Source organism: Sceloporus occidentalis, unplaced genomic scaffold (genome assembly GCF_023333645.1).
Source record: "Sceloporus occidentalis isolate IW3139 unplaced genomic scaffold, rSceOcc1.0.p SCAF_69, whole genome shotgun sequence".
Lineage (NCBI taxonomy): Eukaryota > Metazoa > Chordata > Lepidosauria > Squamata > Phrynosomatidae > Sceloporus > Sceloporus occidentalis.
In genome coordinates this window covers 2,638,450-2,661,626 of record NW_028317049.1, presented here as the reverse complement: position 1 = coordinate 2,661,626, position 23,177 = coordinate 2,638,450, and the positions used below count along the sequence as shown (strand labels likewise).

At 44.9% G+C, this 23,177-nt stretch overlaps 2 protein-coding genes across 6 annotated transcripts in view; one reads left to right on the top strand and one right to left on the bottom strand.

The window, feature by feature from the left end:
- The window catches only part of LOC149286401 (coiled-coil domain-containing 92B-like), a 37,119-nt gene extending 35,813 nt beyond the window's left edge, over window positions 1–1,306 (bottom strand). The window contains exon 1 of the mRNA XM_089494094.1: window positions 1,234–1,306. Coding sequence (XP_089350220.1) covers window positions 1,234–1,287 — 54 coding nt within the window. The 5' untranslated portion in view covers window positions 1,288–1,306. The remainder of the gene's footprint in view (window positions 1–1,233) is intronic.
- A 218-nt stretch (window positions 1,307–1,524) lies between these two features.
- The window catches only part of LOC149286400 (rap1 GTPase-activating protein 2), a 370,335-nt gene continuing 348,682 nt past the window's right edge, over window positions 1,525–23,177 (top strand). Inside the window, exon 1 of one of the 5 annotated variants that reach the window (XR_016277602.1) lies at window positions 1,525–1,678. The gene's annotated coding sequence lies outside the window, so the exon portion shown is untranslated. The remainder of the gene's footprint in view (window positions 1,679–23,177) is intronic. The other 4 variants (XR_016277601.1, XM_089494081.1, XM_089494083.1 and 1 more) reach the window with 4 other exon arrangements.

The window sequence follows — 23,177 nt, the reverse complement described above, 5'->3', positions numbered from 1 at the left end:
TGTGTGCCTTCAAGTCATTTCCAACCTATAGTGACCCTAAGTGGAACCTACCCTTAGATTTCCTTTGCACCTATGGTCACCCACTGGCTTTCATGCCCAAACTGGGAATCAAACCCATGCCTCCAGAGTTGTAGTCCGGCGCTTAGACCACTAGACAACACTGCCTCATACTGACTGTCCAGACTAACACAGCTGTGTCTTTGAATTCTACGAACAAAAGAGGTCATTCTGAAGGGGAAAAGGCTGTGCTGGGAGACCTTGTCAACAACATAAAACGATGCCTTCCCCTGAGGCTGAGAGAGTGTCACTCGCTTAAGGTCACCCAGTGGCTTTTCACTGCTGAGCTGAGAATCGAACCCTGGTCTCCAGAGTCCTAGTCCAACACTCAAACCACTAGAATTCAAAGATATAGCCGTGTTAGTCTGTAGAATTAGAGACGTACAGAGATCTTGTAGCACCTTTGAGACTCACGGGAAGAAAGAAGTTGGCAGCATGAGCTTTCCTAGGGGTTTATCACACTGGGGCTGATTTCAACATTAAAGAGAGATGAAAGTGCATTTAAAGCATCCCGCAAATGAAGCAGAAATGGCGAGTAACTGCCCGAATGAATATCACACGCAATTGCACAAATAAAGTGATAATGGAAATGCATTGTCCCTGAAATCCCGAAAGTAAAAAGATGTGTGTTAATGCTTCTTTGTGACCACTTTAATGGTGGGTTTTGTGCAACGTTGTGTGAAATCGTTTCATGTAATTACCCAGGATATTCAAAGGATAAACTCCCGATTTACTTTGTGTAGACTTCAGTCAACTTCCTCAGATGTGTGCCACGGCAAACTCCAAATCCCGGAGCTAGGGCTGTGAAAGTGGTACCAAACTGTGTTAATTCTGCAGTGTGGCAGCACAGGGGGGCTTAGTCGAAGGCCAGTGCAAGTGGCTTGCATGGAGCAGAGGCAAGTGGCTTGCACAGAGCTTGCATTGAACAGTTTAAAGAGATGCAAGTGGCTTGCATTGAGCTTGCATTAATAATAATAATAAATAATAAAATTTTATTTATAGACTGCTTTTCTGCATTGATCAAAGCGGTGTAAATAACATTAAGAGACATGCAAGTGCAGCGGCTTGCATTGAACAGATTAATGCACATGCAAGTGGCTTGCACTGAGCCAGAACCACCCCCTCCCAGCCTTGCCAAGGCCTCCCCCCAGGTCTCCCCCATCTTCTCCCCCTTACCTGGGCCAAAAGAGGAGGTGAGAGGAGGAGGCGATGGGTACCACTTGGAGTCATCCGTGGAGCTGAGATGAAGATGAAGGATGAAGGATGCTCAGCTTGGGGACCATGGCCTCCAAAGCCTCAGGGGGGTGGAGAGTTGATGGAAAGGGGGGGGGTTGCAAGACCCTCCTTCCCCTCCCTCCCCAGCCCCCTTTGCACCAGATCCTTCCCTCTTGGTCCTCTTTCAGAGCATCCTTGCGCAAAGGCGCAGGGATGCTGGAGATGCTGGCTCCATCCTTTCCAAGTGGTCCTTCCAAAGAGGAGGATGCAGGAGATGGATGGCTGGGGGTTCCAAGGATGCTCTGCATCCAGAAAGCCCAGGATCCCACCTTCCAGCAGAGCAGCAGCCAGAGGCAAAAAGGAGAAGCGCAAAGGCGTAAACAGAGCAATAACGTGACCGGAACTGGTGAGCTCAACAGCAGCAGAAAAGAGGGAGGAGGAAAGACAGAGAGAGAGAGAAAGGAGGGGGAGAAAGCAAGATCAGGCCCATGAAATCACCTCCCGCCCCAGGGATCATTGGGGATTGGGGGCCCTTGGAGGATGCTGATGGAGCCCATGGAGACATCTTTTCCATCTGCTTCTCAAGCCTTCCTCCCCCATTCTTCCTCCAGATCCCCTCCCTGCTTTTGCAGAGCTCTGAAATCCCATGGCCAAAGATCTGGAGGAAGAGGGGGGTAGGAAGGCTTCAGAAACAGATGGAAAATAGCTCTCTTCCCCCTTTTCATCCTTTCCATCCCCCTCCCCTGCAGAGCTCTGGAATCCCAGGGCCAAAGGAGACTGCAACTGGGAAGGACTGGGAAAGGAAACTGGGGAAAGCAGACTGCAACTGGGAAGGACAGGGGAGATAAGGGACAAGGGAGGGAGGCTAGAGAAAGAGATGGCGAATAGGCCTCCTCTCCTTCTCTTTCTCTGTTGGAGAGTCCTGAAATCCCAGGGCCAAAGCAACTGGAAGGGAGACTGGGGAAAGCAGACTGCAACTGGGGAGGGAAGGCATAGGGGTGGGGGATTTGAGAAACAGGGCCAATGCTAGCTGTAACTGGGAATACTGGGGAAAGAAGGGGTAATGGAGGGAGACTGGAGAAAGTGATGGAATATAGCCTGCCTTCTTTCCCTTCTCCATTGCAGAGGCCTTAAATCCCAGGACCAAAGCAGACTGCAACTGGAAAGGACTGGGGAGGGAAACTGGATAAAAAGGTTGAAAGTGAACTTCTGTTCCTTCCCTGCAGAGCTCTGAAATCCCAGGGCCAAACCAGACTGCAACTGGGAAGGACTAGGGAGGGAATGAAGACTTGAGAAACAGGGCCAAAGCAGCTTGCAACTTGCAGATGTGTTGGACTACAGCTGACTTCACTCACCACCATTTGCTGTATTGGCTAGGATTGATGATAACTGCAGTCCACCAATATCTGAATAGCTGCACAGTCCCCATGATTCTATGGTTCTATGAGTCTTGTCTCTGCTTGAAATGATGGCAGAGAGAAAGAGAGAGAGAGAAGAAGAGGCAGGATTCAGGAGGTTAAAGTGTAGTTTGAATGTGTTGGCTGGCAATAAGTACCATGTATATTCATTTATAAGTCAACCTCATGTATAAGTCGAGGGCAAGTTTTGTGGCCAAGATTATGGATTTTGCTATGACCCATGGATAAGTTAAGAGTAAAATTTAGGGGCCTATAGATCTAAAGGATGGAGCAAAGCAAAACAATGTCAAAGAACGTACAAAATCCCAACAGATATAACTCTTTGTACTTACTCTTAAGGCTGAGAGAGTAGAGGCGATTGGTGCTTCCAGGACAGGTTATACTCTTGCTCTTCACCAGGGCATGCTTCCTTCTTTTAAATAAGAGTTAAGATACAGTACTTACAAGGACCCATGGATAATTCAAATCAGGGATTTTTTGGGGTCCATTTTTTTACCTAAATTTCTAGACTTATACATGAGTATATACAGTATATAAATCTACATTTACAGCTGGCACTATTTCCCATGTGCAGCTGGCTTGCCAGATCTCTAAAAGCAATGCAGAAGCTCTAGAGATCCTCCAGGTTTCACGTTTGGCCCTCCGCACATGAAACACTCCCTTAGTGGGAAAAAAGTAAGCCAGTTTTCTACTAAAACAAGGTCTGTGTTTAGGTAAAGGGAAGAATGCCTTGTTGGATAGAATGATTTCTTTTCCTTCCTTCCTTCCTTCCTTCCTTCCTTCCTTTCTTCCTTCCTTCCGAAAACTTTTTGGGGTCCAATTGCCAAGATAAAAACTGTCTTAGGGGTTGATGTGGCCTAGGGAGCACATGCTTCTTACCTCTGATCTAAGGGGAGGTTGTAACAAACTTGCATAGCATTATGAAGTCAAAGGCTTTCATGGCCAGCATCCATAGTTTTTTGTGGGGTTTTCGGGCGATGTGGCCATGTTCTAGAAGAGTTTATTCCTGACGTTTCGCCAGCATCTGTGGCTGGCATCTGCAGAGAATGCTGGCATAGAAGAGAGTGGAGTATATAATCACTTCCATGCCAGCATTCTCTGAAGATGCCAAAGCCACAGATGCTGGTGAAACGTCAGGAAGAAACTCTTCTAGAACATGGCCACAGAGCCTGAAAAACCCACAACAAACTTTGTATAGTATTGTTCAGGATGCTAAACATAGTACTATTCATTTATCCCATGCTCCTGGTTTTCTGAATCTGACTCTCCAAAGTAACTCAACATTTTGCCCAGATCGATCCTCATGAGACCGTTTTTGGGTCCCCCGTGCTTTAGTTTTTTCCTTCCCATAAATACACAAATTAATCTGTTGCAAACCCTGGATTCTCCAAGGCTCCTGATACTGTCATCTATTTAGACAGGGCTGTTTTCTCCGATGCACCGAATCAGAGTCAGAAATAGAGGGCATCATGTTTGGGTTGCAAAGTTCTAGTTTAAAACAGGTTTTGAAGTCTGGATTTAAGGGAAGCAATATTTTATTTTAGTCTATAATTTTGTTTTCGTGTTGCCCTTTGTGAGCAACCTTGGTAGCCTTTCTGGTCAAAAAGTGGCATACGTACAACAAAACTATAGCACAACAGTAACAGCAAAGGAATAGAGGGTGTGATATTCTGTTCAGGCTGCATCCACACTGCAGAAACAAATGTAGTTTGACACCACTTTAACCGCCTTGGCTCAATGGGAGTTATAGTTTTGTGAGACGTTTAGCCTTCTCTATCAGAGAACTCTGGTACCACAACAAACTACCATTCTCAGGATAGCATTGAGCCATGGCAGTTAAAGTGGTATCAACCTGGATTAGTTCTGCAGTGTGGATGCAGTGTAAGACAACTGTCTTGCCTTTATGAAAGCAAAGACAGCTTAGAAAAACATGCAGAGGCTTTAGGAAAAAATATTTTTTGAGAGAATGGTTTTGGGGTTTGAGGTTAGCAAGGGACCATGCGCCCCAAATGATTTCTGCCGTTTTTTACATGAAAACAAAGTTAGAACCATAGCACTATAAACACAAATATAAGATCTGTATCAGAAGAGAAACTGGGACAGTCTGTTTCCTTGAATCTCGGTCATTTTGCCAAATCGGACCCAGGTTCCAATCTAAGAAACAAAACATCATCATTTGGCTCCGGCATTCCTCTTTTTTTTTTTCATTCGCCCGGCGCTTTTGCTATAACCACAAGATGGAAAAAGCTCCCATGTGATCAATACTTGCTGTTCTCAGAGGACAGAGAAGGCCAAGCAAGGAAAGGAGGGAAATATTTGCAGAGATATTTTGCTTTTTAAAAACACACACACACAAAACAACACAAGGGTTTGAGTTCCCAGAAATGAAGAATGAGGTGTCATTTGAAAGCTTACATCAACAAGCCTGGACCATCGGGGATATGACTACATCTGTAGGAGACAAAAATGGACAAATCCCAGTGTTAGACCGCAATCCTATGGACACTTACAAAACACATAGCAGAAATAATCCAGTTTTAGACCGCTTTAACTGCCCTGGCCCAATGCTAGGGAATTATGGGAACTGTAGTTTTGGGAGACATTTAGACTTCTCTGTCGGAGATCTCTGGTGCCACAATAAACTACAATTCCTATGATTCCCTAGCACTGTTAATTTTTTTAAAAGATCTTTATTAGTATTATAACCTACATACAATAATATAAGAAAACTGTTACATAATATTACACACACACACACACACATATATATATGGTATGTCACATTAGTTATCCGTTCTTTATACCTTATCTAAATCTAATTCGTATCAAAGCATTTAATTTTAATCAGACCAGACCAGTCCCTTCTTGCCATCTTAGAATTTAAAAGATATATCAGAAAAGGAGAGGAAAGAGGAAAGTATGAGTGATAGCATCTGCTGCTTGAGGTCTTTATAGGAGGGGCTCAATTTAATGTGGAATAAATGAATTTCAACAGGGAGAAATGTCTTATTGAGGATGGAGCAAGCTTGTTTTCTGCTGGACCCGGATTAATGGATTCAAGCTCCAGGAAAAGAGATTCCACCTCAACATTAGGAGGAACTTCCTGAAGGTAAGAGCTGTTCAACGGTGGAATATGCTGCTTTGAAGGGAGGTAGAGATTCCTTCTTTGGAGGTTTTTAAACAGACGTTGGATGACCATCTGTTAGGGATGCTTTGATTCTATGTTCCTGCATGGCAGCATGGGGTTGGACTGGATGGCCCTTAGGGTCACTTCCACCTCTATCCTTCTATGATCCTATGAAATACAATGACGAATCACCTTAAAAGCTGAGAGATTTCCACCAGCAGAAGCTTCCATGGACTACAGGCTCCATGGATGGAAATCAACCAGATGTTGGCAGACTCTAATTCCCAATGTTTCTTACCCTAGTGTGCATTTGTTAGAGCTGCTTGGATGCTAACATGGACCAATGAACAAGTAGAAGGAAAGAGATTCATCTAAACATTAGGAAGAACTTTTTTTCTTACTGTAGCAGTTTTTCGACAGTGCAATAGATTGTCCCAGAGGGTGGTGGACTTTCCATCTATGGAGATCATAGAATCATAGAGTTGGAAGAGACCACAAGGGCCATCCAATCCAACCCAATTCTGCCATGCAGGAACTCTCAAAGCATCCCCAACAGATGGCCATCCAGCCTCTGCTTAGAGACCTCCAAGGAAGGAGACTCCACTGCACTCAGAGGAAGGAGTGTGTTCCACTGTTCAACAGCCCTTACTGTCAGTTCCTCCTAATGTTGAGCTGGAATCTCTTTTCCTGTACCTTGCATCCATTGCTCTGGGTCCTATTTTCTGGAGCAGCAGAAAACAAGCTTGCTCCTTCCTCAGTATGACATCCATTCAAGTATTTAAACAGGGCTATCATAGCACCTCTTAATCTTCTCTTATCCAAGCTAAACATCCCCAGCTACCTAACTCTTTCCTCATAGGACATGGTTTCTCAACCCTTCATCATTTTGGTCGCCCTCCTTTGGACACACTCCAGTTTCTCAACATCCTTTTTGAATTGTGGTGCCCAGAACTGGAAACAGTATTCAAGGTGAAGCCTGACCAGAGCAGAACAGAGTGACACTATTACTTCCCTTGATCTAGACACTATACTTTTATTGATGCAGCCTAAAATCGCATTGGCCTTTTTAGCTGCCATATCGCACTGTTGATGCACTGTTGCACTGTTGCACTGTTGCACTGTTGTTCAACTTGTGGTCTACAAGGACTCCTAGATCCCTTTCATATGTATAAGTCTCCTTAAGCCAGGTGTCCCCCATCCTATATCTGTGCATTTTGTTTTTCCGCCCTAAATGCTAGTACCTTACATTTCTCCATGCTGAAGTTCATTTTGTTAGCTTGGGCCCAGCTTTCTAGTCTATTCAGGTCATTTTGAATTTTGATTCTGTCCTCTGGGGTATTAGCTACTACTCCTAATTTGGTGTCATCTGCAAATTTGATGAGTATGCCCCCAATTCTGTCATGCAAGTCATTGATAAAGATGTTGAACAGCACTGGGCCCTGGACAGAACCCCACTGGACACCCCATTGGTCACTTCTCCCCAGGATGAAGAGGCGCCATTGCTGAGCATCCTCTGGGTTCAACCATTCAACCAATTACAAATCCATTTAGCGGTTGCATTGCCTAACCCATATTTTACCAGCTTGTTTGATTACACCTTTAAGATTTATTTTGTATTTTGTGGGAGGCTGCAAACTGCCAGATAATCTCACAGCAAAGGCAGCAAGGAGCTGTCCATGGTGCTCAAGTGCATGCAGTATGCCATCTCTCTGCCTGTACTGTGAGATCTTGACAAAGCCTGTCCATGGTTTGCTCTTACTTCTAAATACTAACACTACTCCTTGCTTCCTGGTTTCACATTTGAGTAGCTTGGAATCAGCCCAAGGTATAAATCAGGAATAAATGATCTTTGCAAAGTCACAGCTTGCAGCCTGGTTAGAGTCCAGTTCTTCTAAGCTCTGTGAAAATCAAAGCAAAGGATTCACTCACAGGCATCCCTTCCCCTGGCAGTAGAAGAAACTACCCATCAGCTAGGCTTCTTCTGTGCGTCCAAAACTCCCAGAATCCCCAGTCAGCATGGTCTGTGGGTCGGGGATACTGGGAGTTGTAGTCCAAAACATTTTGGCATCTCCTTTGACTTCCCCAGCTTCAGAAAGAGGGGGTTGCACTCAGTTGTGGGGCACATACTTAAGCATGCCAAAAGTCCTGAGATCAACCCCCTTCGTTTCACCAAATCTTCCTGTTTTGCACAATGTAATTGAAAAGGCAGTTGATTTTCAGCTTCATCCAATTTCTTTTAATGCTTTACTTTGCTTGACAGCGTGACTATTGGTGGAAGTTGACCATAGAGTCATGCTGGAGGACCTAGGCATTCCTAGAGAGAACATATTAATCAAATCCGCAAATAATCAAATCTCCAAAAGTCAAAGCTGGAAATATGGAAGACCAACTGTCTTTAGAAAAACATGGATTTTTTTCTGGTTTTTTTTTAGTGCTCTAAGAAAGCTAGTAAATATCATGTCTATTCTGAACCGAGAGGAGAGGCATTTGCGTACCGTTAATAATGCTTAGAAAAGTTCCTAGTAGTGTACCAAATTTCAACGTATTAAAAAAGTTACATTTCAGATAGCAACTCCCAGAATAACTAACCACATGTTCCATACAAGGCATAAAACTGCTTTGACAGAGACTGGAAGCAGCAGAAATGCAGTGCTCTTTGAATATGTCTCTTAGGTTTCCTTTATCAAACCAACTGACATTATGCTCAAACATACCTAGTCAGACAGGAGAAGCATGATTTTTTGAATAATTTATTCCACATCGGCCCCTTATTGACCATGAATAATTCAACTGCCTCTGTTCAATCTTAAGACCCACTTCTCCTTCTATTAGACCACTATTAAATCCATGCAGCAGGTTCGAAAAAGTGGCTGCATGTAGAATATTTATCTGACACTTGGTAAATGTTTTATCATTTCGTCCCTTTTGCTCCCATGGAGGCACAATGTTTCGGGGCAGAACCACTTGGATGATATAGGATACTTCATTTAGGGTCAAGCGCTAGCGTGGCATAGGTGCTGGAGTGTTGGACTATGACCCTGGAGACCAGGATTCGATTTAGGATGATGGGGTGTTATTCACTTAATTTCCAACATTCCCTCCAAGAAGTGTGCAAAATGTACTTAGAACTTGCATGGAAGGATGTGAGTTGCAAAGGAGAGGTGTGTGGCTATACTGCTGGTTACCTCACCCTCCATCCCACCAGGCCACATGCAGCTGCCATGGCCTCATAGTTTTCCCATATGTTATGTATACTTCTGCAAACCCATGTCAATACCTCTCTCTGTATGTACATGCCAATACTGTCTCTCTATATGTCTGTGCCAACACCTTCTCTCTGTATGCACATGCTAATACCATCTCTCTGTACACACGTGACAATACTTTCTCTTTGTATGTACATGCCACTGTCTTCTCCCTGTATGTACATGCCCATACCTTCTCTCTGTATGCATATGCCCATATCTTCTCTTTGTAGGCACGTGCCAATACCTTCTCTCTGTATGTATGTGCCAATACTTTCTCTCTGTATGCACGTGCCAATACCTTCTGTCTGTATGTATGTGCCCATACCTTCTCTCTGTATGCACGTGCCAATATCTTCTATTTGCATGTACATGCCAATACCTTCTCTTTGTATATACATGCCAATACCTTCTTTCTGTAGGCATGTGCCAATAACTTCTCTCTGTAAGTATGTGCCAATACCTTCTCTTTGTATTTTCATGCCAATACCTTCTTCCTGTATGTACATGCCGATATCTTCTCTCTGACCAAACTCATCTGAGGAAGTAGACTTTAGTCTATGAAAACCCATGCTGCCAACTTCTGTCTTTCAATGAGTCTCAAGGGTGCTACAAGATGTGTCTACATACTGATTCTACAGACTAACAGACTAAATCTTTGAATTCTCTCTGTATGTACATGCCAATACTTCTCTCTTTATGAATGTGCACAGGTGCAGGGCTGAATCTGGGTGAGATAAGCAATTGGCCCTTGCATGTTGAACCTCAGAAATAGAGGAAAAAATGATGGAATATGTGCTACATTTTGGAAGTGCTGAATTCCAAGGTTTAATGCCTTCGAAGATTGACCTGGGAAGCCATGAAAAGTCCTGTAAAGACGCACAGTCTCTCATCTCTCTTATCACCATCAGCGCATTTGCACAAATCAATATTTGCCCATGCCAGCTTTCGATGGTGCCTATTCTTAGCCGATTACGTGCCTTGCCAATTCTCTGCATGTTTTTGCCCTCTCCTTTCCCCTCCCCTCCTGCAGCTGTTACTTATTTCCCTTTCTTTTTACAGCAGAAAACAGCACATTGGAGTGAATGGAAGCCGAAGGGAGGGCTGCGGAGGGGTATCACTTATGCCATGCTCTTGCCTTTTTCTGACTCTTCATTGATTTTCTGTTGCATATATGCTCCCCTCACAGAGACAGGGTTGCATAGAGAGAGATCAAGGTCAGATATTCAGGGACAGATGGCTGCCTCCTTAAATGAGGTCATTACTCTGGGATGCAACCAGAGGAAAAGGGGGGCAGCAGAAAGAGAGTCATACATTACAATCTGGCCACCCCTACAATTAAGGCTGAATGAAGCCTGCTGCTGTCTGGGCTGGAAGTGCTCTCTCTCTTTTTCACCGCCATCACAATAGCTGACTGAAATGAACCAGAATTCAGCTCCTGTACAGACCTGGTGACCACTATGGACAACCCAAGACATTTTGCTGCCTGAGGCAGAGCATCAGTTAAGACTACTGCCCACCCAAATCAAGCCATGGTGCCAGGTAGAATCATATAGTTGGAATCATGGAATCATAGAATTGTAGAGTTGGAAGAGACCCCAAGGGCCATCCAGTCCAACCCCATTCTGCCATACAGGAACTCCCAGTCAAAGCATCCCCGACAGATGGCCATCCAGCCTCTGTTTAGAGACCTCCAAAGAAGGAGACTCCACATCTAAGGGAGTGTGTTCCACTATTAAACAGCCCTTACTGCCATAAAGTTCCTCCTAATGTTGAGGTGGAATTTCTTTTCCTGTAGTTGTTCTGGGTCCTGTTCTCTGGATCAGAAGAAGGCAAGCTTGCTCCCTCCTCAATATGACACCCCTTTAAATACTTAAACAGGGCTATCAGGTTACCCCTTAACCTTCTCTTCTCCAGGCTAAACATCCCCAGCTCCCTAAGTCGTTCCTCATATGGATTCATGGTTTCCAGACCCTTCAAGATTTTAGTCTCCCTCCTCTGAACACGCTCCAGCTTCTCAATGTCCTTTTTGAATTGTGGTGCCCAGAACTGGACACAATATTCCAGATGGGGCCTGACTAGAGCAGAATATAGTGGCACTATTACTTGTTTGTTTTGTTTTTTGTTTTTTTTATTTATATACCGCTATTCCAAAGATCATAGCGGTGAACAGCAAGTAAGCTAATTTGCAAGTAAGCTAATTAGCCCCCAACAGTCTGGGTACTCATTTTAGCTCCCTCCTCGGAAGGATGCAAGCCTGAGTCGAGCTTGGGCCCTTTTGCTGGTCTTGAACTCGCAACCTTGTGGTTTTGAGTGAATGGCTGCAGTACAGGCATTTAACCACTGCGCCACCAGGGCCCCTTTGATCTAGACACTAGACTTCGGAAGAGACTCCAAGGGTCATCCAGTCCAACCCCATGCTGTGTTCAAATATATAGTCAAAGCACTCTTGACAGAGAGCCATCTAGCCTGGGTTTAAAAAATTCCAGAGAAGTATACACCAACACACTCCAAGCGAACATATTCCACTGTCAAACAGCTCTTACCAGCAAGAAGTTCTTCCTAATACAGTGGGTCCTCGCCTTACGCGGGGATCCGTTTCGGATCCCTCTGCGTAAGGCGATTTCCGCCTATGCTCAAGCCCCATTGGAAACAATGGGGCTCATGCACGGCGGCGCAGTGGCGCGGTGGCACGCGGGGCGCAACGAGCGCACGTGCCCATTCAATTGAATGGGACGCGCCGCCCCTTCCACCCCGTGCACGCCCTGCGGTTTGAGCGCGTATGCTCAAGCTGCGTAAAGTGCGCCCGCATATGATGCGGGCGCGCTGTATTTAGAATCATAGAATCATAAAGTTGGAAGAGAATGCAAGGGCCATGCAGTCCAACCCCATTCTGCCATGCAGGAACTCTCAGTCAAAGCATCCCTGACAGATGACCATCCAGTCCCTTTTTAAAGACCTCCAAAGAGAGAGACTCCACCACCCTCTGAGGCAGCTGGTATTCCACTGTTCAAGAGATCTTACTGGCGAACTTTGGGCCTGAACAACAGGCCAAAATAAAGCTGCTTCGGGCTGCTTTGGAAGTGTGCTGTTTAAATGATGCATCCATCCTCAGAGGCCAGAAGCAGTGCCAAAGCCATGCTCCGGTCCTAAGGACTGGAGCGCAGCCTTGGCACAGCTTCCAGACTCTTTAAGATGCATGTGTCATTTAAACAGCATACCTCCAAAATGACCCGAAGCAGCTTTATTTGGGCCTGTCTGTACAGGCCCTTTCTTCTTAATGTTTGGGTAGAATCTCTTTTTCTGTAGTCTGAATCCATTGCTCCGGGTCCTATTCTCTGGAGCAGCAGAAAATAAGCTGGATTCACCCTCACTATGACATTTGGTGGAATCTCTTTTCCGGTAGCTTGCATCCATTGTTCTGTGTTCTAGTCTCTGGAGCAGCAGAAAACAAGTTTGCTCCCTCCTCAATATGACATCTCTTCAAATATTCAAACATGGCTATAATGTCATCTCTTACCCTTCTCTTCCTCAGGTTAAACATACCCAGCTCCCTGAGCCATGCCTCATAGGGCATTGTTCCAGTACCCAAGATAAGCCCAATCCTTTCAGTGAAATGTCCCAGAAGCGTATCTGTTTCCATTGCTTGAAATCAGAAAATATGAGGACGATAATCTGAGGCTGCTATCATACTGGAGAATTAATGCATTTTGGCACCACTTTAACTGTCATGGCTCCATCCTATGGAATCCTGGGATTTGTAGTTTGGTTTCATGGCCGAGCTGGGAATCCACCCCTGGTCTCCAGAGTCATAGTCCAACACTCAAACCAATATGCTGGCCCTCCAGGTGGGTTTAATTGCTTTAAAATATTTCTTGTAAAGCGGTTTTTAAATTTGTTTTGGTCAATTTTTTAAAAAGAAATTAATTTTTTTTAATTTAAAGAATATATATATATATATATATATATATATATATAAATTTTTAATAAATTTAATAAATTTTATTTAATTAAAAAAAATTACATGATCACATATAACAACATACCAAGACAATAACATTAACGCTAAAACATCTTACAGATAAATAACAACCAACATAACAAAAAATACATTTTTTAATTTTTTAAAATATATTTTTAATTATTTTTTTAATGTTTGAATTTAAAACTACATTTAAAATTATTTTAAATTTTTTAAAAAAAATAATTTTAAATTAAATTTTAAAAAATTATTTTTTATTTTTAATTAATTAATTAAATTAATTAAAAATAATTTTTATTTTAATTGTTAAAAGACCTGAGGCCTCTCCTTTCTTCTCCCATTGAGGCTTGTCCCACTCACACCATCTCTTCGGAGTTTTAAAGCATCTGGGTGCATCCCATAGCCCATTTCTGCCATAAGACAGATGTTTGGGGACCAATGCTTCACCCTTTTTAGGGGGTCATCTGGTGCATCCCATACTCCCTGCATCCCCCAAATAACACTTCTGAATGGAGAAAGAGTTTTTATCTATCTTGGAGAGCATTAAAGCCTGCCTCCATTCAGCCCTCTGCTCCTGACTCAGTGTGACCCTGGTTAAGCCACTGATAACATGGAAACCACGATATCAGCTTTTATCGAGTAACATATTTTTATGGACTACTTTTTTTAATGGATTTTTATCCTTCCCAGCCTCATGATCCACCATATTTCCACTCTGACAGCTTTCAAAAAAAGCACTCAAGATGGATCTCTTCCGGCAGGCCTTTACAATTTATTTATCCCTCCCCAGATATAGAGATAGAAAGACAGTGGACCCTTGTTATACGCTGGGGTTTGGTTCCAAGATCCCCCATGGATAACAAAATCCGTGGATGCTCAAGTCCCATTAAATAGCTGATTGGTGTCCCTTATAAAAAATGGAAAATCAAGGTTTGATATTTGAAATTTATACGTTTTTGAACATTTTCAAACTGTGGATGCTTGAATCTGTGGATAAAAAATGTCTGTATAAGAAGGGCTGACTGTATAGGTGCATTACAGACGGTGCTAATGTGCTGTGCTGGCGGTGTACTAGGGTTAAGAGATAGCTCAGTAACTGCACACTCCCTAACCCTAGTACGGCGCAGTGCCGTAACAATGGTAGCGCCCTATATGGCATCCACACGTTGCCACACGGTGCTTACGTAACCAGTGTGCCAGTGGCACACTTGTTACACTGCCCCTGTGGCTTTAAAATAACTCGCTTTTTGCGGGTTCTTTTTCCTCTTCAGGGAAGCCGTGTGGTTTGGCGGAGGAAAAAACGCTGCCACCAGCCCGGACAACATGGAAAGTATGTACTGGGTCATAGATATAGATCTGGATATGAACCTGACATGAACATGATCACGATTATGAAAAATGTCACCTCACCTGCTTATTTTCCTCCAAATTCTAGTTGAATGTTTTTAATGTTTTTACTGTTTTTAATGCTTTTATACTGTTTAATCCTGTTTTAGCATTGGGAATGGGGTGGGTGGTTATAGGGATTGTTTTCTTCTTGGATTTTATTGTAACTTTGATGCATTTTACTGTTTTAACTCGCCCGGATTCTCTGTGATAGGGCGGGCTAGAAATAAATCATCATCATCATCATCATTATTATTCATAGAGTTTTATTTGGTGTGTGGTTTCATGGCCAAGCTGGGAATCGAATCCTGGTCTCCAGAATCATATTCCAACACTCAAATCAATATGTCATGATCACCCTCATACTGTTTCTAGCCAGGTGATTTTAATTGCTTTTAAATATTTTTTCTAATGTGACATCCTTCTCCTGTGCTTGTCCATGGTTTCTGTCTTCTTCTCCTATGCAGAAAAAAATATATACCCCTCCATATTGTCAAGAACTGGCACATCTGGTCTAACCATTGTACCTCATTTGCCTTAACTTGAGAGCTTGGAAGGGATTCAACAGAGCCACTGTGGCGTAACAGAACATAGGACTATGGAATTTATCACACAAAGAAGATCTGAAGTTTATCCCAAGAATATCTCAGAAAAATTGCGTAGTTATGTGTCACGATTTTACACGACGTCGCACAAAACCTGCCATTAAAGTGGTCACAAAGAAGCATTAACGCGCATCTTTTTACTTGAGGGATTTCAGCAACAATGCATTACCAATATCACTTCATTTGCGCAACTGCATGTGATAATCATTTGTGGTATGTTTAAAATGTGCTTTAATCTCTCTTTAATGCAGAAATCAGCCCCAGTGTGATAAACTCCTAGGACTCTGGGTACCAGTGTTTGATTCCCTGATTGGTCATGGAGACTCGCTCGGTGACGCTGGATGAGTGACACACTCTCAGCTCTAGAAAATCACACGATAGGTTCACCTTAGGGTTGCCATGTGTCAGAAATGACTTGAAGGCACCCAACAACAAGGAGGGATTAAATACGGCAAACGTAATAGTCCACTAGAAGGGTCAAATCCTGACTGGCTCCCAGGAGACTGGCGTTCTCCTTGGTTGGGTCAGCTATATATAAACTCTTTCAAGTTAGGTCACTGCCAGTCTAAAGGTGTTCTTGGGAGCCATCTATAGATGGTAGGTTTCCTATCTCTGTCTTCCTCTGCTTTTTTTTTTTTTTTTTTTTTGCTTATCATAGGCGCAAAACAAACCGTCCTGAAAGGGCGGGCTGGAGGTGGCCGGTTTTCCTCCGGAGGGATGTGGCAGCAGCCAAATTGTGCGGCGTCCCTCTGACCCCAAAAACCGGGTTCTTCTTTGGACATTGGTGCATTCGTGATATAAGCGATGTGCAGCGATGTCTATATGCTGTGCGTCACTTACATCACAATGGCGGTCCCCTTATGGATGGGAGGCCGCCATTACGACGACACCGTGATGTGCTAGGGTTAGGAACTGTGAGGTTGGTGCATGGTCCCTAACCCTAGAATTGCGGCCTGGGTGCCACTTCTTGGCGGTATGATGTACCAGGCCATAGCTTTCCTGCAGAATTGCATCCTTGGCACTGGGGTGGGGGCTTTGTTTCATTCACCTGACTGTTTGTTTCGCTCAGTGAATGATGGGTTTTTATTTATCCAGCTCGAGCATTAGACCTCAAGCCAATGCATGCTGAATTGGGTTGGGTCCAGGTACTTACAGTGCCAGGTCACCTACTGATATATTTAAGCAGGATGACTGCAGATGTATGGCCAGCTGTCTTTCTCAGAGTTCATGGTAAAGCATCTTTGGCTGAAAGGCAACTTTTTTTAGACATCGAAAGGGAGGCTTTAGAAAGCTTAGCCAGGTTTTTGGTTTTTTTTTAATATTTTAAGATTATGCTGAACATGCAAAATAAATAAATAAATAAATAAAATGGATCACTCCCCTGCCATGCTTTTTGGCCCATCCGTCTGTTTTCTTTATGTGATACTGACCTCTGGTGACAGTGCAAGGAAACCCAGAGGCTTTCCAACCTCTTTCAATTCTTTATGCAGTGTTTCAATTCTTCTTTATGCAGTGATGTGTTGTTTTCAAGAACTGTTTCATCTGCTTTCCAATGAAATGTTAGGGTGGGTTACAAAATGCAATATGTTTATTCCTGATGTTTCACCGGCATCTGTGGTTGGCATCTTCAGAGAATGCTGGCATGGAAATGAGTGGGGTATATATATATACTATGTGACTCTAGGCTGGGAGGAGTGATTCCCATATTAATCTGTGTATTGTTCTGTTGTTGGAGGATATGCAAGGAGGATTTGTGTCTGTTTAATGAGTGATCATTGTCTGCTGACCCTGGGAGATTTTGCATTTGCATTTGCTGAGCCTTAATTTTTGTGTGTAGCCGAACTTCGTTTTAGGGTTTCTTTTTTCCTGTTGAAGTTGTCCAGGTGTTTGTGCATTTCAATGACTAAAACACCAGCTGCAAAAGAGCAGGAAAAGCCTTGGGCAGCCTTAAAACGAACATGCTGAGGCCATTAGGCCAGCTGCGCTCATTTACAGTTAAATCAGCAAAGCCAAGGCCTTCCTTGATGTCATGGCCAGCCAAGAGCAGGTCTCGGAGGATGAGGATGGGGCTCCTCCAGAGCAAGAGCTAATTGAGGCTACACCAGGTGCTAATCTTCCTCTGCCAGAATCCAGCCCTGATCTCCCAGCCCCAGAGGAGGAGGCTCAGCCAGGTCCTAGTGCTGATGGGATTCCTCTGGTGGCACAGCAGCTTAGTGGTGACTCTAGGGAGGAACCAGGCATGGAGGTTCCCTCCTTTAAGCAAAGAAGGGCTGAGAGTGCTTGCAGGCGTAGATCCAGGAGGATTGCAGAGAGGCAATTAGTAAATCAGACTCAGGTGGCACGGGGAGAGTTTCCCTTACTTAAGAAACAGGGAGACATCAATTCGATGTCAGAGTTTATTGCATGATCCTTTGGTGTCATTGCTGCCAGCACTGGCTCCTTGTTGCCTTGACTCTTGACCTTGGAACGGACTGGACTCTTGCTACCTTCTGCTGCCCTGACTCTGGACCGGACTGATTAAGCTGACCTCTGTTTTCCTGACTTTGGCTCTGGCTTTTGGCTTGCCCTTTAACTCGAACTCCTTGCAAGGTTTGTGGACTGCCTCCAATTGCTGTGGTAAGCCATTCTTATCGGTGTTGTTTGGGTGTGCTGGCTGCAGTCCAGGACACTTGATCAAAAACAACTGCTCCAAAATCTCTGGGTGGTATAATTTTTAATGTCTCACTATGTTTGATATCTGCCCTGCCTAGTCCTAGTATTCTGACTTCTTGACTGCAGTTTCCGTTCTGATCAATGTTTGAAGTTTGAAATGCTGTACAAAGTGCTGAACACTGTTTTTTGGGGTGTGTATGTGTGACTGGTTTGGTAAGCCAAGATGAGCTCCTCCTATGTTCTGAGATTAAAATATTTGTGTCCCAACTGTTGAGTAGGAGAGTCCCATAGCAATAGCAAGTACATTTCTATACTGCTTATCAGTGCACTTAAGCACCTCTTATGTGGTTTACAATGCTAATTGCCCCCATTGAGCTGGATACTCATTTTATCAACCTGCGGGAGGATGCAAGGAGCTGACCCTGAGCCCCTGGCTGGAATCGAACTCACAACCTTGTGGTTTGTGAGTGAGTGGCTGCAGTACAGGCATTTAACCACTGTGTCACCAGGGCTCCTTAGGCTGTGTACATAGTGTGGGGCAGTATTTTCTGCCACAGTATATAGGTAGCAAGTTGCGTCTGAACAGTGGTGTCACTAGGGGGTTGCAAGGGGTTGAGACCACATTGGGTGACACCTTAGAAGAGGAATGACACTCGGTCAGAGCCTTCTCTTGGTCTCATTCCCACTTACCAGTTAAATCAGTTTCCAAACTGAATCTATGATTCAGTTTGGCTCTGAGCATGGTTCATACGTTTGCATCAATTACATTCGCGCCAGGACAGAGACGGAAAGAGGCATGGAGGCTGGGGGCAGAGAAGGCCAGAATGGAAGGAGGCAAGCCAGGGGTAGAGAAGGCCGGGGCGGCAAGGCCAAGGCAGATTCGAATCCGCATGGTTCCCACTTGGGTTGATTTGATTTATTTCAAAATAAATCGATTCAGCCCAAAAGGAGCGGGGGGGGGGGGGGGAATAGCATCTTTTTGATGCGGGTTAAATGGGTCAAAAGCATGCCCCCCCCCTTTGGAATAGCTTCAGAGATTTGGATTAAGTGGGAACCATGCACGTTTAAACCAGTTCGTATTGAATCACAATCTGGTTTAATCCATAGTGGGAATGAGGCCCTTGCTGTAGAACAGAAAGGGCTAGCACACCTCTCCCGGTTTCATCACACCCATGGCTTTCCCCTTGCTGTGGCAAAGGGGAAAGGGTGAGTGTGCTTCTCCAAGCTTTGCTACCAGGATGGCTCCCTTCTCAGGAGGAGGGCACTGCTGTGGCAAAGGAAAAAGGGCAAGTGCGCCTTTTTCTGCAGGTGACAACAGGCCTCTGAGCAAGCTGCTTCAAGACCTCCCAGCTCTCTCAAGGGCCAGAGAGGTCCATGGATTTCCCACTGGGAAGAAAATGTCCCCAGACAGATTTTCACTCTGGATTTAGAAAGCTGCTTGGAAAGTGTTAGGAGCCAGGATTGTATCCGAAAGCAGCTAATCCTAAAGCATCTAGGAAAGATAAAGATGTGGGAGAAAAGGATGCCATTTTTCCATCCTCTTCTGGACTCTGGCTGGTGCTTCAGGCTGAGCTTGGAGGCTTTTAGGGACCAGCTCCTTGAGCAGCCTGGCTCTTTCTCAATGCACCAAGAGATGAGTACCTGGTTTGGCTGCTGAATAGCTGAGTAGCAGAGGCTGCTGCCCATCCTGCTGCTGCTGGTACTGTTGCTGCATCACATCCTCTATTCGTCCCTGGATGAAGGCAGCAGAGCATCCTTGGACCAGGTTAGAATCTGCCTCTTTCTCAAGGACTGGAGGAAGCAGCAGCAGGTCAGCATGGCCTCCAAGAAGACATCAGGGGAGAAGAAATGGGAGCTGGTGCGATGGTGAGTGATGCCAGGGAGGCAGAGAAAAGTGAGGCAGGAAGGAAAGTGTGGCTTGGCAGGGAGAGCATCCCAGCAAAGAAGGGGAGGGTCTGGGTTGCCGGCCCGGCCGCAACCCTAAGCTGCAAAGACAGGCTCTCCATTTTAAAAGAGGAGTGACTCCAGGGCCACTTCAGCAAAGAGGTCAGCACCTTAAAAAGTGAGTTATCCTAGCTGAAATGATCTCAAAGGAGTGGTAGCCCCTTTGGGCCATTCTGGGGATGCATGGCATAGTGGTCATGCAATGCGGTCAGAAACTCCATATAGTGTGGAAACTACAGTCCTGCTACAGTCCAATGAAGTGGAGCAGTGAATCTGTGCTGGCTTTTAGTCCACACTTTAAAGCAGGCATCCCTGATGCTGAACTATTGGAGTGGGGGATAAGACTCAACATGGGATTTGAAAGACAGCAGAGCTGCCAGCCTCTAACCCTATAGTTTTAGCCAAGGATTTTAGGAGTATGCTTTGCAGAGAGTTTTCTGAGCAGCAAGTCAAAGGACACAAAAGACACACACACTACCACCCCCTGCCTGGGGCTTCCCTGTCCCATCTTCAGCTTTCACACTACTTGGCAGTTCTAGGGAGCAATTGATTTTCACAGCAACTCTATAATTGTCAGGTATCTCAGTTGTGACGTACTGGTTGGGCGTGGGGTCTGTCTAGATTGTGGAGTGAACACCCATTAGCTTTACAAAAGACTTGCTCCTGGTGGAAATAACCTAGTTGGTAGATATAGATCTGAGAGCCAGTGTGGTGTAATGGTTTGAGTGTTGGTCTATGACTGGAGATGGGATTGAATCCCCACTTGGCCATGGGAACCCACTGGGTGACCTTGGGAAAGTCACACTCTCTTGGCCTCAGAGGAAGGCAAGGGCAAATCTCTGGATAAATCTTGCTAAGAAAACCCAACGGGAAAGCATCCAAAAGGTGCGTCATATTGAGGAGGGAGCAAGCTTGTTTTTTGCTGATCCAGAGAATAGGACATGGAACAATGGATGCAAACTGCAGGAAAAGAGATTCCACCTCAACATTAGGAGGAATCTCCTGACGGTAATAACCATTCAACAGTGGAAGACACTCCCTCTAAGATTGTAGTGGAGTCTCCTTCCTTGGAGGTATTTAAACAGAGGCTGGATGGCCATCTGTTGAGGATGCTTTGACTGAGAGTTCCTGCATGGCAGAGGATGACCCTTGTGGTCTCTTCCAACTCTATGATTCTGTGAGCAATAGGATAGGAAACAAGATGCCTGGAGGTGGCTTGTCTGGATATCTGTTATGGCGCTCTCACACATGGAACCCATCCCCAACCAGAATTAATCTTGGGTAGCTGTTATGCAGCAGGAAGGAGAACCTCAACCACATCAAGATGGGCATCAAGAAAGAGAACAAGCCACAGAGACACTCTCTCTGAGATAGTGGTTGAGATTCCCCTTCTTGCTACATAACAGTTGTGCAAGATCAACCTCTGAGTATTCCTTGCCTATGAAAACCATATGAAATTCATGGAGTTGCGATAAACCACCAGGTGACTTGAAGGCACATAGACACACAGTATGGCAGGGGTCGGCAACCTACGGCCCGCGGGCCGGATCCGGCCCAGCAAGGCCTTCGGACCGGCCCCAGCCCGGTCCTGCCACCCCTGCCGCAGCTTATGGCTGCAGCTGCTCATGCAGCCGGCTGGCCACCCACTTCCGTGTCTGCCTCCTCCTCCTCTGCCTCCTCCTTCTCCTCTGCCCCCTGTGCGCTCCCTCTGGCTGCGGCCGCCCATGCGGCCGCCCAGCCAGCCAACCAGCCAGCCACCTGCCTCTGCCTCCTTCTCCAACCTCCTCCTCCTCCCCCACGCATCCCCCTTGCTTTTCAGGGCCGTGCGTGGCCGGCTGGCCACCCACCTCCTCCTCTGCGACCCTGGCCCTGGCCGTGCGCTGGCCTAAAATGGGAGCTGGCCCCTTAAGGAGGCGGAGCCTGAGAAGAGGAGGCGGAGCGGAGGAGGACTCTGGGCCAGAGGGAGGGGAAGGGCTCTTTGTCTTTGGCGCGAATTACAAAGAGGAAGAGGAGCAGCAGCAGGAGAAGGGGAGGTGAATGGCCATTTCAGGTCTCCCTTAGTTTTTATTTCTTTTTTCAGGGCAGGCCTGTTTAAGAGAGTCAGTCTGCTTTGAATGTATTTATGTTTTATTATTTTTGGTTAATTTTTATTATTTAAAATATCCAAGTCTCCCTTGTTTTTATTTTAATTTTTGTTATTTTTAATCTTAATAATAGCCAAGTTTCCTTTATTTTTTATTTTATTTTTGTTATTTTTAGTCTTAATAATATCCAAGTTTCCCTTGTTTTTTATTTTATTTTTTACCAATGTTTTAATACTGATGATGATGAGGATGGTGATATTGATATCAATCAGCTTCTGAGGCATGCACTCACTCTTTCTGAAGCTGAGATGGTGTGACTTTCCAAAGTGCATTTGGGTGGCCTGAATGCTAACAAGCCTGGCTTGCTTGGACAGTGATAGTGGTGATGATGAGGATGGTGATATTGATATCAATCAGCTTCTGAGGCATGCACTCACTCTTTCTGAAGGCGAGACAGTGTCACCTTCCAAAGTGTGTTTTTGGTGTATTTTTTGTGCTTTCCCTTGACCAAGTACACACTTCTGAGAAGTGCACTTGGCACAAGAAACCACTTCTTGTGAAACCATGTTGACATGTTCAATATGCATAGCCATGTTAAGCCCCAAGGGCTTTGGTTATGGAATAAGCCTCTGAAGTATGCAAGAGGCCATGTTAAGTAAACCATGTTGAATGCCCAAATGTGCTGTTGTGCGTGTTTTGGAATGGGGGAGGGGTGTTTGGCCAGAAAGGGAAGTACATTTCTGCCATCTGCCTAGGAATAATGCCCAAATGTCCTCCATTTTGATCATGCCTAAGAAACATGCATTTATAGTAACATTTTTTAAAAATCATCCAATTTTTTCACGTGTCCTCCATTAAAAAAGTGTCCTACATTTGAAAATGTTGTCCTACATTTGTCCTGGTTTGGAGGTCCTGACTTATGGCAACCCTATCCGCGCCGGGCTCCATTTTGTGTTCTAAAATGGCGGCTGAAGTCTCACATGACCTTTCCAGTCACGCGGCAAGATGGGAAAGGTCGTGCGAGACTTTGTCGCCATTTTAGAACACAGCAGCGGGCCTGTAGGAGCCCCGTTGCGGTCGCCGGAGCCCTCCTGGAAGGCTCCAGCAGCCGCGGCGGGCCTGTAGGAGCCCCGTTGCGGTCGCCGGAGCGCTCCTGGAAGGTTCCCATTTTTTTACTTCAAAATATGATGTGTGTAGTGTACGTAGGAATTATTTTATTTATTTATTTTAAAAATTTTTAAAAATTTAATTATTTATTTTTTGGCTTTGGCCCCCCAGTTGTCTGAGGGACAGCAACCCGGCCCCCGGCTCAAAAAGGGTGCCTACCCCTGCAGTATGGTGTCATCTGCATATCTTAAATGGTTGACATTCCTTCCTCCAACTATTCCACTGGATTTGAGAAAGAAGCATGATAACAGAAATAGTGATCAGCTGCGCATTTGGTGCCCTCTTCTGGTTACAT